Here is a 16,948-nt window from a genome sequence, read left to right as displayed (position 1 = left end):
AGGAACGGTAACGTTTATTGTAGTGATCTTGAGGAGAGTCAGATTAGGAATGATTCCAAATTTTCATGTTAGGTGTAATTAACAGGTTGCTATGGTCCATCATTAAAACCAATGGTGGCTTTGATAACGATTACACCAATAAAATGTGAACTTGACTCGAGGAAGACCTGCCGAGTTCTTAGGCCTATATTTGGCAGAGTGCAAAATAACGGTGTTTGGCAGCGAAGGATGAACCACAAACTCGCCCAACTCTACGACGAACCCAGTATTGAGAAAATGGCGAAAGCTGGAAGGCTACGATGGGCAGGTTATGTTGGAAGATGGGAGGAAAACAACACTGCAAGGATGGCGTTAGCTTCGAATCCAGTTCGTACAAGTAGGCGTGGAGTGCAGCGAGCAAGATGGGTGGATAAAATTCACAACAATTTGGCAATTTTGTGACAGAACCGAGAAGAGATGTGTTAATTAGGTGTTAACTTAATGAATGAATGAATGCCAAAACGCTGTACCGTTACAAATGCCTCCTTGTTCAATTCATTTTGAACGTAATCAATGTACGGCCTCATCAACAATGCTTTCGGATATGTATTAGTATAAGAGTAACGCAAATGTTTTATTTAAATCTTTATTTTAAATAATATAAACTTATCTGAAAACACGGAAATGTTATAGCAAAGATAATAAACCTGCATCGGGGCATCTGATAAATAGTACTATTACGAAGTAAAAAAAAACAAGCTTTAAAGGCAGAAATGGCAAATTTTTGTTTTGTCTCCATATCAGAAATATGTGCAACATTTTGCAATAAAAGTTGGGGAGAAATACTGTTTCAAAAGTAGCTCAAAAGTGTTCATCGAAATTATTGTGTGTGTTTTTCTAGGTTCTCGAATATGTTCCCGTTCGTCAAAACCATATGTTGAATCCATCAGAAACCATTGTAACCAAACTCGAATGACGGATAGACTTCACAGTTCATATAGATATTTTATAAATACTTTCGTTTGTTGGTTACCGATGGCACCTATGCTCTATGTAAGTTTAGTTAATTTGTAAACGCACTAATTTGGCTTTAAGGCTACACCTGTTTCTAACACCAAAAAATATTGGTCGATTGGAATGGTTTGTTGGCTTAAATGCTGCTAAGATTGGAATGATTGGTGAGTTGCACCTGTTTTTCTGTATTCTGTATTTTGTATGTGTTTTAAGAGCACTCTATTTTGTGATTTTTTTTCTCGCATAAATATTTTTTTTTGCACAGGAAAGTTAACTGATTCTATATGTATTAACTATTATTTTGTCTTTATTGTTTTTCTCTTTGTAACATGATTAACTTTAAGGCCTATACTCGAATAGTCAAATGCACTTTAGAACCGTATTTCAGTTTTGATAACATTTCAAAGTCTAACATCCATTAATGGCTTATTACCGAAGGAAGCTTGATAAAATTCAACGATCGCCCTCTAACGATGACTTAAGTGGTAAAATTATCTCCGATGGTATCCACATGGTTGTCTGCTGCCCCAAGTCGTTGTCTACGAATTTCAACTGTTTGTTCTTATGTCTTAACCTTCAGCGATCGCGATCACGATCGCCAGAAGTAATTTACACAAAGTAACGATTACACAAAAGGAGGAAGTGGTGGAATGCCTTCTTACATATGTCTGGTGTTGCCAAAGTTGATACCACTTTGGGTCGCTCCCTTGTTGGAACCGTACTGCAGCGAGATGACTGTCTGTCCGGCACGCATCTGCTCGTCACTGAACTGGCGTTCGTTCTTGTCCGCTTCCTTTGGTCCGATCGATGGCTTTCCATACTTACCGGCTTTTCGGCCAAGCGACTGAAGGCAGATGACTACCGAGTTGAGGTTTTGCCGTTCCCACAGGTCAACGGTCTGGAAGGTTTCCTGTGGTGGAACTCCGAACTTCTTGGCACCCTCGAGGAAAGCGGAGATGTTCTCCATGCACTTGAAGGCCATCTTGCTGGTGTTGATCTTCTTGACCGTACCGGCTTCGATCGCGTTGGCGAGGTTACACAGCAGGACGCCATCCTTGAGCACCTCGTAGAAGTTGTCCATCTCGCCGGAGGTGTTGATCGGTTCGCCAGTGACTTCCTTGATCCATTCCAGACATTCGGCTGCGAGCTCTTCGCTGTATTTGGAGTTGATCTGCAACGAAACAAGGGGAAAGCAACTGCATTAGAATCGGCTCGCAATTAGAAAACCACCTCCGATTTGCACAAAACAAAATAGCTTTGTAACTCTACCTAATCCGATCGAAACAGCAAGAGAACCTGTTTCTGGCGATCGCGCGAATCGGAAGCACACGTGCCACTGACTTGCGACGCCAATTGTGAGGTCGATCGTATCTACGTATTCTCTAAAAATGGGCATGCACTGCTCTATCAGGGGCAACACGAAGACAACAGGCGAGGCAGAAAAAAATCTCACGGGAAACCTCGTGGTTACGTATCCTCAAAAAAGGGTATCTCTCAAGTGTGAGAGCATTCCAGTTGATTTTTATTACCGGCGTCCATGGATTGAGTGTCAGCTCAATGGATTTCAGAATCATTTGTCACGCATGGATTGTCACAAATATAAATCCCAATCAAAAAATATTTATTAATATATTGTCTACGGTACCGTAATCTGGGGTAACATTGATCATTTTTTTTGAATATTTCTTAAATATTTCGTTTGGAAATACAAATGTTGCAAATTTTTTATTTTTAAAACAAGTACTGCCACCCATGGCTCGTGACTATATACTGTATTTTGTTTTTCAAAAGATTTAAGAATGATTTAAAAAATGTTTTAAGCGATTTTTTGATTTAGTTGATATGGGGTAACATTGATCACCTATGTTAACAACGTTATGTAATATAATGAAAATGTCGTTACTTACTTAAATCGTGGCCTCTGAAGCCGAATATGAAGACCAAATGCTTACAAGTCATTTATTTTTTGAGTTATTTTAAAATTAAAAACACCTCGAACCACGGAATACGCCTAAAGGTAGGCAATTTCAAAAGGGAATTCTGCATTCTTAACAGTAATTCGTTAATGATGCCTAATTGAGCATACTTATGGAAGTTTTGACAACGGAATCGTTTTCGGCGATGCCATTTTAAGTAAGAACCGCATTTTTCTTGCTCTTTTCCTTTGCAGAATTTATTTGCGACATGGATCTTTGGTAGTGTCATCCTTAACCATTGAAATCATTGTTTCGAAAATTTGACAAATTTACGCATAAGTTAAACGCAGTTTTCGCAAAAATCGTCACTTTTAGTAGTTAATGAATAAAAGAAAGAAAAGCATCATTCGTGATTAGGAAATGTTCCATCAATAAATGACGATACGATTTTTTTACGAGATGAGTCATTCCGATCAATGTTACCCCGCTGATCAATGATACCCCGGATTACGGTATCCATTTTAACAGAAGAGTTGTGTCATTGGATTCGGTAGTATCTTCCAATAAATTTCTAGAATTATGCCTGAAATCTTGCCAACAAAACTACCAATTGTCTCGTCATAAATTCACCATTGAATTCTTCGATGGATTCGTCTAGAGATTTCTCTAGGGCTTTCCCCACAAATTTCCCAGGTATTTGTACTTTGAAAGTCCAAGAATTTCTTCACTCTTGAGAGATTTTTCTGAAGATTTTGACAGGTATTGCTGTAGGCGATGCATCAGTGACTTCTTGTAAAGTTTTTAACAACTTTAACAAGTGTTTAGAAAAAAAAAACTCCTCGAAATTCTATCAAATAAATTACACTACGTTTGATTGGCTTTCTCAATCTTGCGTATATCACGAGAACGGACCGTTTTCCCAAGTCTGAGAATGTCAAACAAACGTAGTTAAAATCGTAATCAAGTCGAATTCATCTACCAAAATTATCAAATAATTGTACCCTAAAATGATTCGGTTTTTTTTAATTCCCTTTCAGTCTGAGATTTTTTTCAATACTTCACGCATGATATCGGTCAGACATGAACTTTTCAAATTATTTTGCTTAATTTTCAAGGATTTGAAAACTGATCAGATTGAAAAATCTTCACTGTCCAGGAGAAATCCTATTCTAGAATTCTAGAATTTGTGGGAAAAAGATCCTCAATCGGTGGGATTCTAACCCAAAACTCTCAGGTTTTACTGAAAAGCAATACAGACATACAGTATGGCCTATAAAAAAATGCGAAAATCGTCATACCAAGTTTTATGGTAGTTTTTATAAGGCAAATGTAAACGAAACATGAATGTTATTAATTATTTGTATAGTTTAACCTGTTTAGACTCAGTTTTTCGTTTTGGTCATGATTTTTATTCGTTACTTTCACCTTACTAGAGAGGAATTGCTGAATTTTATCATGCGGTCTTCGAGTTTAATATCTTTATGATGAAAGCACAGACAAACAGACGTAACACTTAGAACAAATCGCGATCAAAATCATAGCCACGATGACATGTACGTCCAATGCTAAAATCGATGTGTTTGGCCGATGGACCAACAGATGGCGGTAGTGTGTAAACGTCAAACACGAACAAAAACGATGCGAGCGCTGCAGGTGGTGGATTGGCCACCAACCATATATTTGAATCGGCCGTTAAAAAGGTTGTCGATGAACATCGGTGAGAGTGTGACGTCTGTTTGTCTGTGATGAAAGCTTCTAAAACATCAACGATTGGGTGAGATTCTCCACAGTCCTTGTCTCCAGCATTCGCCCATATCAAATGATAGAATGAATACATACCTGGGTCATTGGAGACTTAAACATATTTTCGAAAAATGTTGATTTTGGAGATCCGTGGTTGAACCTTCATATAAGTGTGATAACCGGCTCTGTTTTGCTCAATATAAGTTGTCTCTAACCGAAGGAACAATTATTTTCCTCAAAAAACTGTTTTAGATCTCCGTATTCAATAAGTCGCAAATGCCCTAGAAACTATAACCCTGGCAACATATTTTACTGTGACCATGAAAAACACGTTCTCTAGATGGAGGAGCTCCTCTGATTCCAAACAAACTAATATTTTCAACAATAAAGTGCGATTTTCGAAGGGGGAAACTTTAGAAGGTATTGTTTCGAAAAGTGAATAACCGAATACGAGAAAATCTGTCGTAAGATATTAAAATGGGTTACGGTTAGGCGTCGGTCCCCCAAGGAATTTCGAAATATCTGAATCCAGACGTCCAATGATTAAAATCGACACAGATGCCAAACGTAGAAGATTTTTTTTGAAGAACTTGATTTTTTTTTGTAAAAAATATGCTGCTAGTATAGGGCTTTACAGTAAAAATACTGTAGATTTTTGTGATTTCCTCCATGAGTTTTCAAGTAAATCTTTCCTATTATGAATTATTCCAAAATAGAGTGTTCATTCCGGGATTTACGAATCAATTCTAACGTCCCTGGAATCTCGGGATTCCAGAAATTAACGAAGATTCATGGAAACTACTTAAATCAATGCAAAAGAATGACATTTTCCTCAGATTCAAGCTTTATTCGATAAAATACAAATACAACATAAAGAAAAGTGTTATTGTTTTCATAAAAAGACTAAACTACCAAATTACCATATGACCAGAATATATATTTTTATCAGTCTAACCTTTGTAAGTTAATGCGTTTCTTTTTAACATTAGCAATTTTTATAACCATAGTCTGAGAAAGCTAATCTGGAAGTACATTTAGGTCTGCTATTAGACACATGATTGGAGGGCGTTATATGTATCCGCGTTATAGGAGACCCAGGGCTTATGGGATTTCATCACTTTGGGGTTGTTGTTGAACATCTCGTATGCCTTAAGAGAGAGCACAGTACTATATGAATATTATATGAACTTTAAGGGATAAGAATGCAAACTTTGTAACATAAGATTGAAGGCTGACTTGCGGTGATCATTCAGATACGGAATTACGCCACCAGGTGACGCTAGTGAGCATGGAAATTTAGTTTCGCGGGTAGCTCAGTTGCCTTGACCACTTAGAAAGATGGTGTCTTCGGAAAAGTTGTTCAGTAGGATAAAGGCAAACATTATTTGAGACAAGATGTTATATTATTATGTAGTTTGTGGTTGCTCCCTCTGAGCGTAATGTTTGAATGACCCCGACGTGATGAAAGAGTTCAGTTGTTACCTGGTTGATCGACAGTTCGGATGTACAATAAAGTAGAGTTTGTAGCGAACGGATCTTTTTATTCTTGAAATAAAACATGGTGTCAGAAGCCATCGTGGTGTTCTGAAAGTTTATTCCGGCGTCATCGTCAATATCGCGGAAGTGTTTGGGCGAGGAAAAAAACGAACTGAGGCAGTGAAAGAATCATTCGCGGTGTTCGATTTTTCGGGAGACAGTGTGAACGTGTCGAAACTTGCTTGGCGGCCATATTTCTTTTGCTGTGCTGGCTTCGTGTGATTTTCCCAAAAGTGCTGAAAACTGTTTCAGAATGAATTCCGAACAATTTTCAATGTTCATGCAGCACCAAAGTGGTGTTTTCAAAGAAATGGTGAATGCGTTGCGCCAGATAGGTGCTCCCCAGCAAGTAGTGCAGCAGCCGGTAGAAAAAGCGGCAGCTCTTCCAGTTCCCCTTCCTCCACCGCTGCAACTAGAGGGAGACATGGAACAGAATTTTGAGTTTTTTGTGCAAAACTGGCAAAATTATGTCAGTGCGGTGGGAATGGACCAGTGGCCTCCGGAACAAAACCGGCAGAAAACAAGTGTATTGTTATCAGTGATTGGCAAGTCGGCACTAAAAAAATACTTTAATTTTGAGCTGACAAACGAGCAACAGCAAGATCCGGATGCCGCGATTGCGGCCATTAAGTTGAAGGTGGTTCGCGAGAGAAACAAAATAGTTGACTGGTACGACTACTTTTCGATAATGCAGGAAGTGCAAGAGAACATCGATGAATTTGTAACTCGGTTGAAATCACTAGCAAAGTTGTGTCGTTTCGGTGCCTTGGAGGAAGAGTTTGTGATGTATAAAGTGGTAACCTCCAATAAGTGGCCAAGGCTACGAGCAAAATTATTGACGACCCAGAATCTCACGTTGGTGAAAGCAATCGATGTGTGTCGTGCGGAAGAGATTACAGAGAAGCACGTCGCGAGTGTTGGGCAGTCAAGTGGTGATGTGAACATGGTAAAGAAGAAGAAGAAAATGAAGTGCAAATACTGCGGCGATTGGCATGACTTTTCGAAGGGTTCGTGCCCCGCATTGGGGAAGAAATGTCGCGGATGCGGGGGAAGAAACCACTTCGAGAAAGTGTGTAGAGCGGACGGTAAGAAGAAGAACAAGGAGAGGAAAGTGAAAAAAGTAAAAGATGGTAGCTTTTCGAGCACCAGTCAGAGTGAAGACAGTGACAGTTCGGAAACGGAGAGTGAAGAAGAAGTTGTTATTGGGAAAGTGTATGATTTTTCTGATGCTGGAGGAAACGTTCTTGCGGATTTGGAGATGTTTGTTGGTGATAAATGGCAATCTGTGCGCTGTGAACTGGACACCGGCGCAAATACAAGTCTGGTTGGAGTTGATTGGCTGAAGAAAGCAGCAGGTGGAGTATGTCCTGAACTGCTTCCATCAAAGTACCGTCTACAAAGCTTTGGAGGAGCTTCGATTCCAGTACTTGGTGAGGTCCGAATTCCTTGTCGACGCAGCGACTGTAAGTACACGCTGGCGTTGCAAGTTGTAAACGTCAACCATATGCCACTCCTGTCAGCAAAGGTATGTAAGAAACTTGGATTTGTTAAGTTTTGTCATTCAGTGGTGCTTCAGCCACCAAAATCAGAACAAGATCTCCTCAACATTTATCGGATCAAGGCAGAACAAATAATTCACCAGCATAAGCAGCTTTTCGAAGGATATGGAAAATTTTCGGGAGTTGTTTCATTGGAAGTTGACCCGGATGTTGTCCCGTCTGTTCAACAACCCCGACGTGTTCCAATTTCGATGCGCGAACTTCTCAAAGATGAATTGAAGAAACTGGAACGAGATGGCATTATTGTGAAGGAAACTCAACACACGGATTGGGTTAGTAACATCGTTCTTGTTAAAAGAAGCGGTGTTGAAGGATCAGTTCGTATATGTTTGGACCCAATTCCACTCAACAAAGCCTTGAAACGTCCCCGTCTTCAGTTTACCACTATTGATGAAGTTTTGCCAGAGCTAGGACGAGCGAAAGTGTTCTCTACTGTGGATTTGAAGAAAGGTTTCTGGCATATTCTCTTAGACGAGAAGAGCAGTCGAATGACGACTTTTTGGACTCCGTTCGGACGGTACCGATGGACCCGAATGCCTTTCGGTATTGCATCGGCGCCAGAGATTTTTCAAGTTAAGCTGCAAGAGGCAATCCAGGGATTGAAAGGAGTTGAATGCTTAGCTGATGACGTGTTAGTTTATGGAACCGGAGAAAATATGAAAGAAGCGTTGGATGATCATAATCGGAACCTGAAGGAATTGTGTGTGCAATTAGAGAAAAATGACATCAAGCTGAATTTGAGTAAGTTAAAGCTCTGTGAAACATCGGTAAAATTCTTCGGACATGTTCTGACAAACCAGGGCTTGAAAGCAGACGAAGGTAAAATTACTACCATTAAGGAGTTTCCGACACCAACAGATCGCAAGCAGCTGCAAAGATTCATCGGCATGGTCAATTACCTCGGGCGCTATATTAAAAATCTCAGTGCAGAGAGTACAGTACTACGGAGATTGATTTCGGAAAAGGAACCTTGGACGTGGACGGCAACGGAAGAAGACGAATTCCGGCGGATGAAATCGATAGTTGCAGATGTTAAAACATTGCAATACTATGACGTCAAAAAGCCACTGGTGATAGAGTGTGACGCAAGTTCGTTTGGATTGGGCGCTGCGGTATTTCAGGAGAAAGGAGTCATCGGTTATGCATCACGAACCCTGACAGCAACAGAGAAGTGTTATGCGCAGATCGAGAAGGAGTTACTGGCAATACTATTCGCGTGTGTACGATTTGACCAATTAGTTGTCGGTAATCCTAAGACAATAGTAAGAACGGATCATAAACCACTGTTAGCTGTCTTCCGAAAGCCGTTGCTCTCGACTCCGCGTCGTTTGCAGCATATGCTTCTGAGCTTGCAGAGGTACAATCTGGAATTGCAGTTCGTCACAGGGAGAGACAATGTGGTCGCCGATGCTATATCAAGAGCGCCATTGAATGAAAAGCATTGTGAAGATCACTTCGAGAAGCGAAACATCTACCACATTTTCAAAGATGTACAGACGATCAATATGAGCAATTACCTCAGTATTACCGATGAACGGCTGAACGAAGTAATTACTGAAACAAAGACTGACCCTGCAATGCAGATGATCATGCAGTACATCAGTCAAGGATGGCCGTCGTCTTGTGACAAGGTACCTGATGCTGTAAAAGTGTACTTCAAGCATCGTAACGAATTGAGTTCGCAGGACGGAATCGTGTTTAGGAGTGACAGAATAGTCGTGCCACAGTCGTTGAGGAAGAAACTTACTGAAAAAGTTCATCTCAGCCATAATGGCATTGAAGCCACTTTGAAGCTGGCTCGTGCGAATTTGTTTTGGCCAGGAATGAGCTGGCAGATAAAGGAAGCGGTGATGCAATGCGGAATCTGTGCCAAGTTTGCTCCTTCACAACCCTCACCACCAATGAAAAGCCATGCTATCCCGGTGCACCCGTTCCAAGTCGTTTCCTTGGATGTATTTTTTGCGGAATATCGGGGAGATAAAAAAAAGTTTTTGGTAACTGTTGACCATTTTTCCGATTTCTTTGAGGTCGACATACTAAAGGACCTAACCCCAAAGAGTACAATAAATATTTGCAAGATCAACTTCTCCCGTCATGGTAAACCCCAGTTGGTCATAACAGATAACGGAACTAATTTTGTCAATGCCGACTGGAGACAGTTTGCTCAAGATTGGGATTTCCGGCAATCTACATCGGCTCCACACCATCAACAAGCGAATGGTAAAGCAGAAGCAGCAGTTAAGATTGCCAAACGCCTGCTACAAAAATCAAAAGAATCCGGTGTTGACTTTTGGTATGCTCTTCTTCATTGGCGAAACGTACCGAATAAGATTGGATCGAGTCCCGTGGTTCGAATATTTTCTCGAAGTACTAGATGCGGAATACCAATGTCAGCAGAAAATCTAATTCCCAAACCCCAAACTGGAGTTTCAGAAGCAATCGAAAATAACAGACGTAAAGCGAAATATCATTATGATAAAAAGTCTCGAAATCTGCCAACTTTGGAGGTAGGAGATCCCGTATATGTTCAGCTTCAGCCAGAGTCATCGAAGCAGTGGACGCCAGCGAACATCAGCAGCAAGTTGAACGAGCGTTCCTACGTCGTGGATGTAGACGGCGCACGTTATCGCCGAGATCTAGTTAACATTAAGCCACGTAATGAACCATCAGTAACGCCTTCTCAGCCATTAATGAACGTTGCAAGTGCTCCGGTTGAGGTATCAGCTCCTTTGGGGCTACCGGACAAGCCAGCAGATTTATCTAGCTACTCGGCGATCGATAATTCAGCAATGAGTCAGGAAGAAATTTCGGAAACGAGTCAAGACATCGTGGTGTCGCCAACCATCAGCGAATCTCCCAAGAAAGCATCTCGTAAGCTGAACCATCTACCGACGGAAACCATGACCAGGCCGAAGAGAACCATGAGATTGCCGAGCCGTTATCGTGATTATGATATGAATTAAGTTTTTAATCAAAAGGGGGAAGATGTTATATTATTATGTAGTTTGTGGTTGCTCCCTCTGAGCGTAATGTTTGAATGACCCCGACGTGATGAAAGAGTTCAGTTGTTACCTGGTTGATCGACAGTTCGGATGTACAATAAAGTAGAGTTTGTAGCGAACGGATCTTTTTATTCTTGAAATAAAACACAAGAGATTCGAGATTTTGCCACCAGGCGGCATTACTGCTCGGATTGTTATAGGAATTACCCCAGATATCGCATAAAAATAAGATATAATAGTTCCTGCAAGAAATTCTCTAGGATTCCAAAAGGGATTTTCCCAAGAGTTTAATCCAAAAATTTTCATTAGAATTATATAACTTATTTTTTTAAAGAAATTGTTTCAAAAAATCATTCAGAGATTCCCGAAATTTGGAAATTCACGAGAGTTTCAAGTGTCAAGAATTCAACCACAAGGTCCTAAAATTTAATGTTTTAATTTACCCTGGTAAATTAATGAAGTTTAATCAAAACTTCTTCCAGAAATTTTTTGGGCAATTAATCCTGTGATTTCTTTAAAATAAGAATTCATCCAATTATTGAAACCGGAATTCTCCCAAGAATACATTCGAACATAGTTCATAGTATTTTAGGACTACATCTCTCTCTCTTCCTGGCGTTACGTCCCAACTAGGACAGAGCCGGCTTCTCAGCTTAGTGTTCTTATGAGCACTTCCACAGTTATTAACTGAGAGCTTTCTTTGCCAAATGACCATTTTTGCATGTGTATATCGTGTGGCAGGCACGAAGATACTCAATGCTCTGGGAATCGAGACAATTTCCTTTACGAAAAGATTCTCGACCGGCGGGATTCGAACCCACGACCCTCAGCATGGTCATGGTGAACAGAGAATTTGTTTATATAGAGAAGCGCGGATTCTGAAACCAAAGGTTCCAATTGAACAGTCAAACGTGGTTCCAATCGAGCAAATTCAATGAGACTCAAAGAGATGTTACCCAAAAGAGACGATGGATGTGTGTTAGTGAAAAGCGATTCGAAAGTGACGTCATTGATTAGCTTGGTTTCTTATGGCGACTGACAGGATGACAGCACATTGAAATATTGTTGGAATGACCTCAATTATTGATAGCCGTTGCAAACATTGTTTATAAACAAAGCCAAAATCCTCTCCGCCTTTCTCTAGTATAATCATATTCTCTGATGCTGAATAGCTGCGCGTTTACCGCTACGGCTATCTGGGCTACATATAGGGTACCGGTGCCATTAGTGAACTACCTAAGCTATAAAAAAACATAACAAAATAACGACATGCCTTAACTGAGATCTTTTGGCGTTAACAGAAAGATTTCAACCTCTACTATATGAAAAAATATAAAAAGAGTGATAAAACTATTTTTTTAACATAAAATCGCTTGAGCCACTATTGGTACACGTGTTCCAGTAGTTGCGCTAGTGCTCCAATAGTAGAATTTCGGGAATGATACAAGGAATTTTAAACAAAATGATAAATTTTTACATAAGTTTAACATTTTTCACTCGGAACAGCAACAAATATCTTTCGAATGAAGCATTAAGATCATCTTTAGGACTTTACTTCATTTTTATACCGTAAAGTCAAGACTAACAATTCAAAAGGCCTCATCTCCAAAAAGTAAACAATGAGAAAAATGCATTCTTGTTTTGTCAAACAATAAATCAAATTTAAATTATGAATTTAAGCATTTTATGTTATTTTATCGTCCAGAAAGTCGATGGATAAACTGATTTATAGCTATGAATATTCATTACTATCATTTTAGCAAAAAATCCTGCTAAAAAAACGAGTCAAAGGAAATGAGGCTTTTATTTCACCAAAAGCTGTGCAGCCCTTTTCATTTGTGCCCATAGACGCCGGCTGACGCTGATGAGGCCTGTGAGTTGACGCCTTTGTTTACTCTAAAATGTGTTGAGGCCTTCTAGTTGTGGCTTGTTTTTTCATCATCTTCAGATGTGGCCTTTTGAAAATCATTCAAAATTCATGATAAAATACGATAATTGAAGTGTAGAAGAGTGTTACGTGGTAAAGCAAGGTACATGGGATCTCTGCAGCAAGAGGAGATTCTTGCGGTCAATTAAATATGTGATTTATCCAATCATCGTCATCGATAAACATAATGGATGTGCTAAGCGAGTGTCGTCGAGCAATTATATGGAAATATTTGTTCAATTGAAGTAATATTTCAATTGAACGTTATGTTTTATGCAATTGTAACGAAATCGTGTTGTTATCAATAAGTCGTGAAGTACAGACATGCTGACACAGGTATTATTAGGTAGTATGATACAAAATACATCACTCCACAGGAACCCGACGGAAAATTTGATTATGTTCGCCGTTGAGACTATCGCTGTGTAAAATAATACATGGAGCGGAGCAGCTGAAGTATAACTTGTATCTGCTTAGTAAATTTGAAACATTTTTTCGTAATTTTAGTTTCAATTTTGATGTTTGTTTAATAGGCTTCAACTCGGTTTCAAGTAAATATAGAAATGGGGCCTTTTTGGAAAAAGGCCGCATTTGCGATTAATATCCTAATTATCGGGAAATGAGATGGGGCCTTTTAGAAAAATGATATTTTTTCAACTTTCATGCATATTTTTGCATGACTATTGTATGTTACAGTAAGAATAGGCTCTTATACACTTAAATCAGCAGAAACCCGATTTGTTTACATTTTGGACTTGAGGCCTTTTCAATTGTTGGTCTTGAAGTGCCGTAATTCAGCGCAGTTAACGAATAAAACATTTTAAATGCTTAATTAAAAATTAGTATTGCATCAACAAAAAAGCTTTATGGGTGGATCGCTAGCAAATCTGTTTTAGATTATGGCAAAAATATAAACTACACTGTATTCACACGTTACAATTGTTATTTTTTTGAAATAGTTCACTCGTTGAAATTGCTTAATTCCGCGCATTTTTTTAACGCTTTTCCATATTCCGCGCTGAAGAATGCCTAATTCCGCGCACTTGCAAAACAATCAAATTAACATTAATTTTGTATAAGGCAGCATCCATTCATTACGTAACGCTGGAATTGAACATTTTCAACCCCCTACCCTCCTCCACAACACTTTTTGTATGAAAAAAAGTAAAGTTTTGTATGAGCCGTAACGTAGACTTTTTTATAATTTTTTGACTATCACATGAAATAAGGATAAATATTTGTTATAGTCTTTTCCTGAGACGAGACTCGCGAAGACGATCTTCTTATTCTGTCATTGCTGAGTTTTTTACTTATTCCTCTGTGTTTGTATCAATCATGCGCAAACCTTCACATGAACATCCCAGCAAATATGCAATTGCGATTGCATCACACCGAAACATAAAAAGCCTTTGAAGTGAAATTTTATGCTTAGCTTAGCTTAGACTGACTACACATATCAATGGTTGCTATTCCGTGATTGACCGAAGTCAGTGAAAATGCACAAAGAATCAACTAGAAGTTTGGCTGGGATTGGCCATAATCTTCTTCAATGTGCATAATTCAGTGCCTCTATTTATACAGGGTCAATAACGGCGCCGGCCACGTCCTTGCAGTCAGGTGGGATTGGGGGAAGGAATGTTAGTGTGTAACCTTTGCTATTTGGAGACCGTGTTTGCCTCTGCATCTCCACAAAGGTTACTGGGAGGGATGTTTGTTAATGGGAAGGATCGTTGGGTCACAGGATTCACTTTGATAAGCGATTAGACCATGATAAATAATGATTTGTGGGATATATACATGCTTATTTGTAAATATAATATTTTCATTTGATATGAACAATTTCTATGTAGAGGAAAATTATGCCGACACTTGAGGTGACGAACCATTCAATGTTTGTTGAACAAATACCTAAATGTAACATTCCTACAGCTGTCAGGACGAAAGCATGTGTTATTATATTTTACTTATTTGAAAAGAAACAAAAAACTTGATTGGTTGGAACATCATAGAACACTCTTATTCTTATGCCGACACTTACAGTGGCGAACCATCCAAAGTTTGTTGAATAAAGTGAACTTTTCGCAAGTCTACACTTGTAGTGTCGAACCATTCAAAGTTTTTTTTTAATTACAAAAATAAAGGTAAAAAGGGGTGTTCTGAAAAAAAAAAATGTGAAACATAAATAATTCATGAATCAGAGTTTGTGTCGACACTCACAGTGACGAACAATTCATAGTTTGTTGAAAATTCATATTTACGTCCCACAATTGTAACGATTAAATGTGCAGTCATACATATTTTATAGATTAGAAATAGTAGCATGAAACGAGCTCACCAATTGATCCTTTATCCTTCACTATGCAGCCACAATCCACTCTCAGCCTCACTCGTTTGCTCGGCTATATAAAAGCACTCAGAAAAAAAAATAGGCGCGCGACCCGAAAAGGAAAAAAAAAAAAACTTGGCTTTCTTGACGCACTGCCCAGCAGCAAGCGTCAAGGTCAAAGGATCAAAAAGAACTAACCGATCACGCCAGTTTTTCACTTACTAGACCGACGCGCGACATGTTTGATCCTGCCTTCCATTTCAACTAAAGTCCCATAAAAAGCCTTTGAAGTGAAATTTTATGCCAGAAAAAGTTGCAGACATTTGAAATAACTATAGTCTTGTGTTTGGGTTTATAAGCAGCTTTGGAAAAACTGCTCCGAACACTGAGGTTTTTATAACAGTTTATTCAGTTTATTTGTATTCAAACAATACTTTTCAATTTTTCAGCATTTGGACGTTTCGCGACTGCGGAGACGTTGATATTTTTTCCTTTTCCTTGTCAGCTTTGGGGTTGCATGTTATTCCAGAAGAAATTTCAAAAAATAGGCAATTTGGCGAAATCGCCCCGACTACCTCTACAAACTTAAATGATTTTACCGTAATCCGTGAATTTCACCGTAATCTCAACAGCTGATCAGTTCGGTAAAATAAAACATTGTAATTCCGTCGAAATTCAACGGATTGCGGTGAAATTTAACCGAAAACTGTAAACATTTACCGTACTCCGTTAATTTATTTCACCGAAATTTTCAGCTGTTGGGATTACGTTGAATTTTACGGATTCCTGTAAAATAATTTAAGTCTGTATATTCGTATTCTGCACTGTTCATACAATAACAAATGTTTATGGACCTCGGTTTTGGACAAACTTTTCCTCCCACCATGAATGACCACGTGGTTTCTGAACGGCCGCTAGTTTCCCTGTAAGTGGGCTTTCCCGATATTCCGGTTGTTTGCGAAACGTATTTATGCATGAAAATACTTCCTCAGATAAATATTCAGCTGCGAAGACCAATATAGCATGTTTTACTTGTTTGTTGTTCTGTAAATAGCAGTGCGCGGAATTAGGGACTTATGAAAAATGACGTGCCCTAATGCCGCGCAATACTTTTTGGGATAAATCTCAATAATTATGCTAATATTTGATAAGATTTCATAAAAGCATCATGAAACACATCTGTAGCAAGTAGTTTCATAGAATATTGCATAAATAACAAAACATTTTCAGTATAGAAATCACGTTTGTTTGTGTCCTACAGTCTTAGCACGGACGCTAAGGAAATTGAAAAAATGGCGTCTACTCAGACGGGCCTCCACTGATTATTTTTTTACGCCGCGAAAAATTGCTCTATTTGCTTTTATTTGCGATTCAAACTTATTCTTAATCAAAGTAGCATCAAATATTAAAAGTTAAAGGCGTTAAAAGTTGCTGCAGTATTGATGTGTATTTCCACATGTAAATAATTTTGTATGAAATGCGCGGAATTAGGCAATGCGCTGAATTAGGGCACTTTACGGTACATCCATTTTAAAAACTGCTTCCATCCGTTGATCCACTACTGGAACACGACGGTAACTACTGGTGCAAGGGAGCAAATTTTTTGCGTAAACCTAATTATTTATATGACTTTTTGATAAAATAAAAAGCTGAATTTTGGCAAATCGACTAAACTAGAGGCGATCTATCCATTAAAAATAGCACATGTCGTTTTTATCGAAAAATGTACGTTTTATTCCATAGTCCAATCTACTGGTACATTACAACCATTGGTACCGGCACCCTAATGCTTTCATTTTTATAATTATAATTTATCTATGAATATCTCTAAGAACAGTGCCAAAAATAAATTTGAAAAATTCAAAGGAAATTTTCGAAGATATCACTTCCTGGATGCTATAAATTTCTGCAAGGGACATTCTTAGGAAAATTCTTAAATAAACTCT

At 38.8% G+C, this 16,948-nt stretch overlaps 1 protein-coding gene across 1 annotated transcript in view; it reads right to left on the bottom strand.

Moving 5' to 3' along the window:
• Window positions 1-896: 896 nt before the first annotated feature.
• LOC5568503 (myophilin) overlaps window positions 897-16,948 on the bottom strand; it is a 110,940-nt gene continuing 94,888 nt past the window's right edge. The window contains exon 3 of the mRNA XM_001652273.2: window positions 897-2,164. Within this exon, the coding sequence (XP_001652323.1) occupies window positions 1,652-2,164 (513 nt within the window). The 3' untranslated portion in view covers window positions 897-1,651. The remainder of the gene's footprint in view (window positions 2,165-16,948) is intronic.

This window comes from Aedes aegypti, chromosome 3 (assembly GCF_002204515.2).
Source record: "Aedes aegypti strain LVP_AGWG chromosome 3, AaegL5.0 Primary Assembly, whole genome shotgun sequence".
NCBI lineage: Eukaryota > Metazoa > Arthropoda > Insecta > Diptera > Culicidae > Aedes > Aedes aegypti.
The sequence above is the reverse complement of the archived record's forward strand: the minus strand, read 5'-3'. Positions and strand labels throughout refer to the sequence as shown.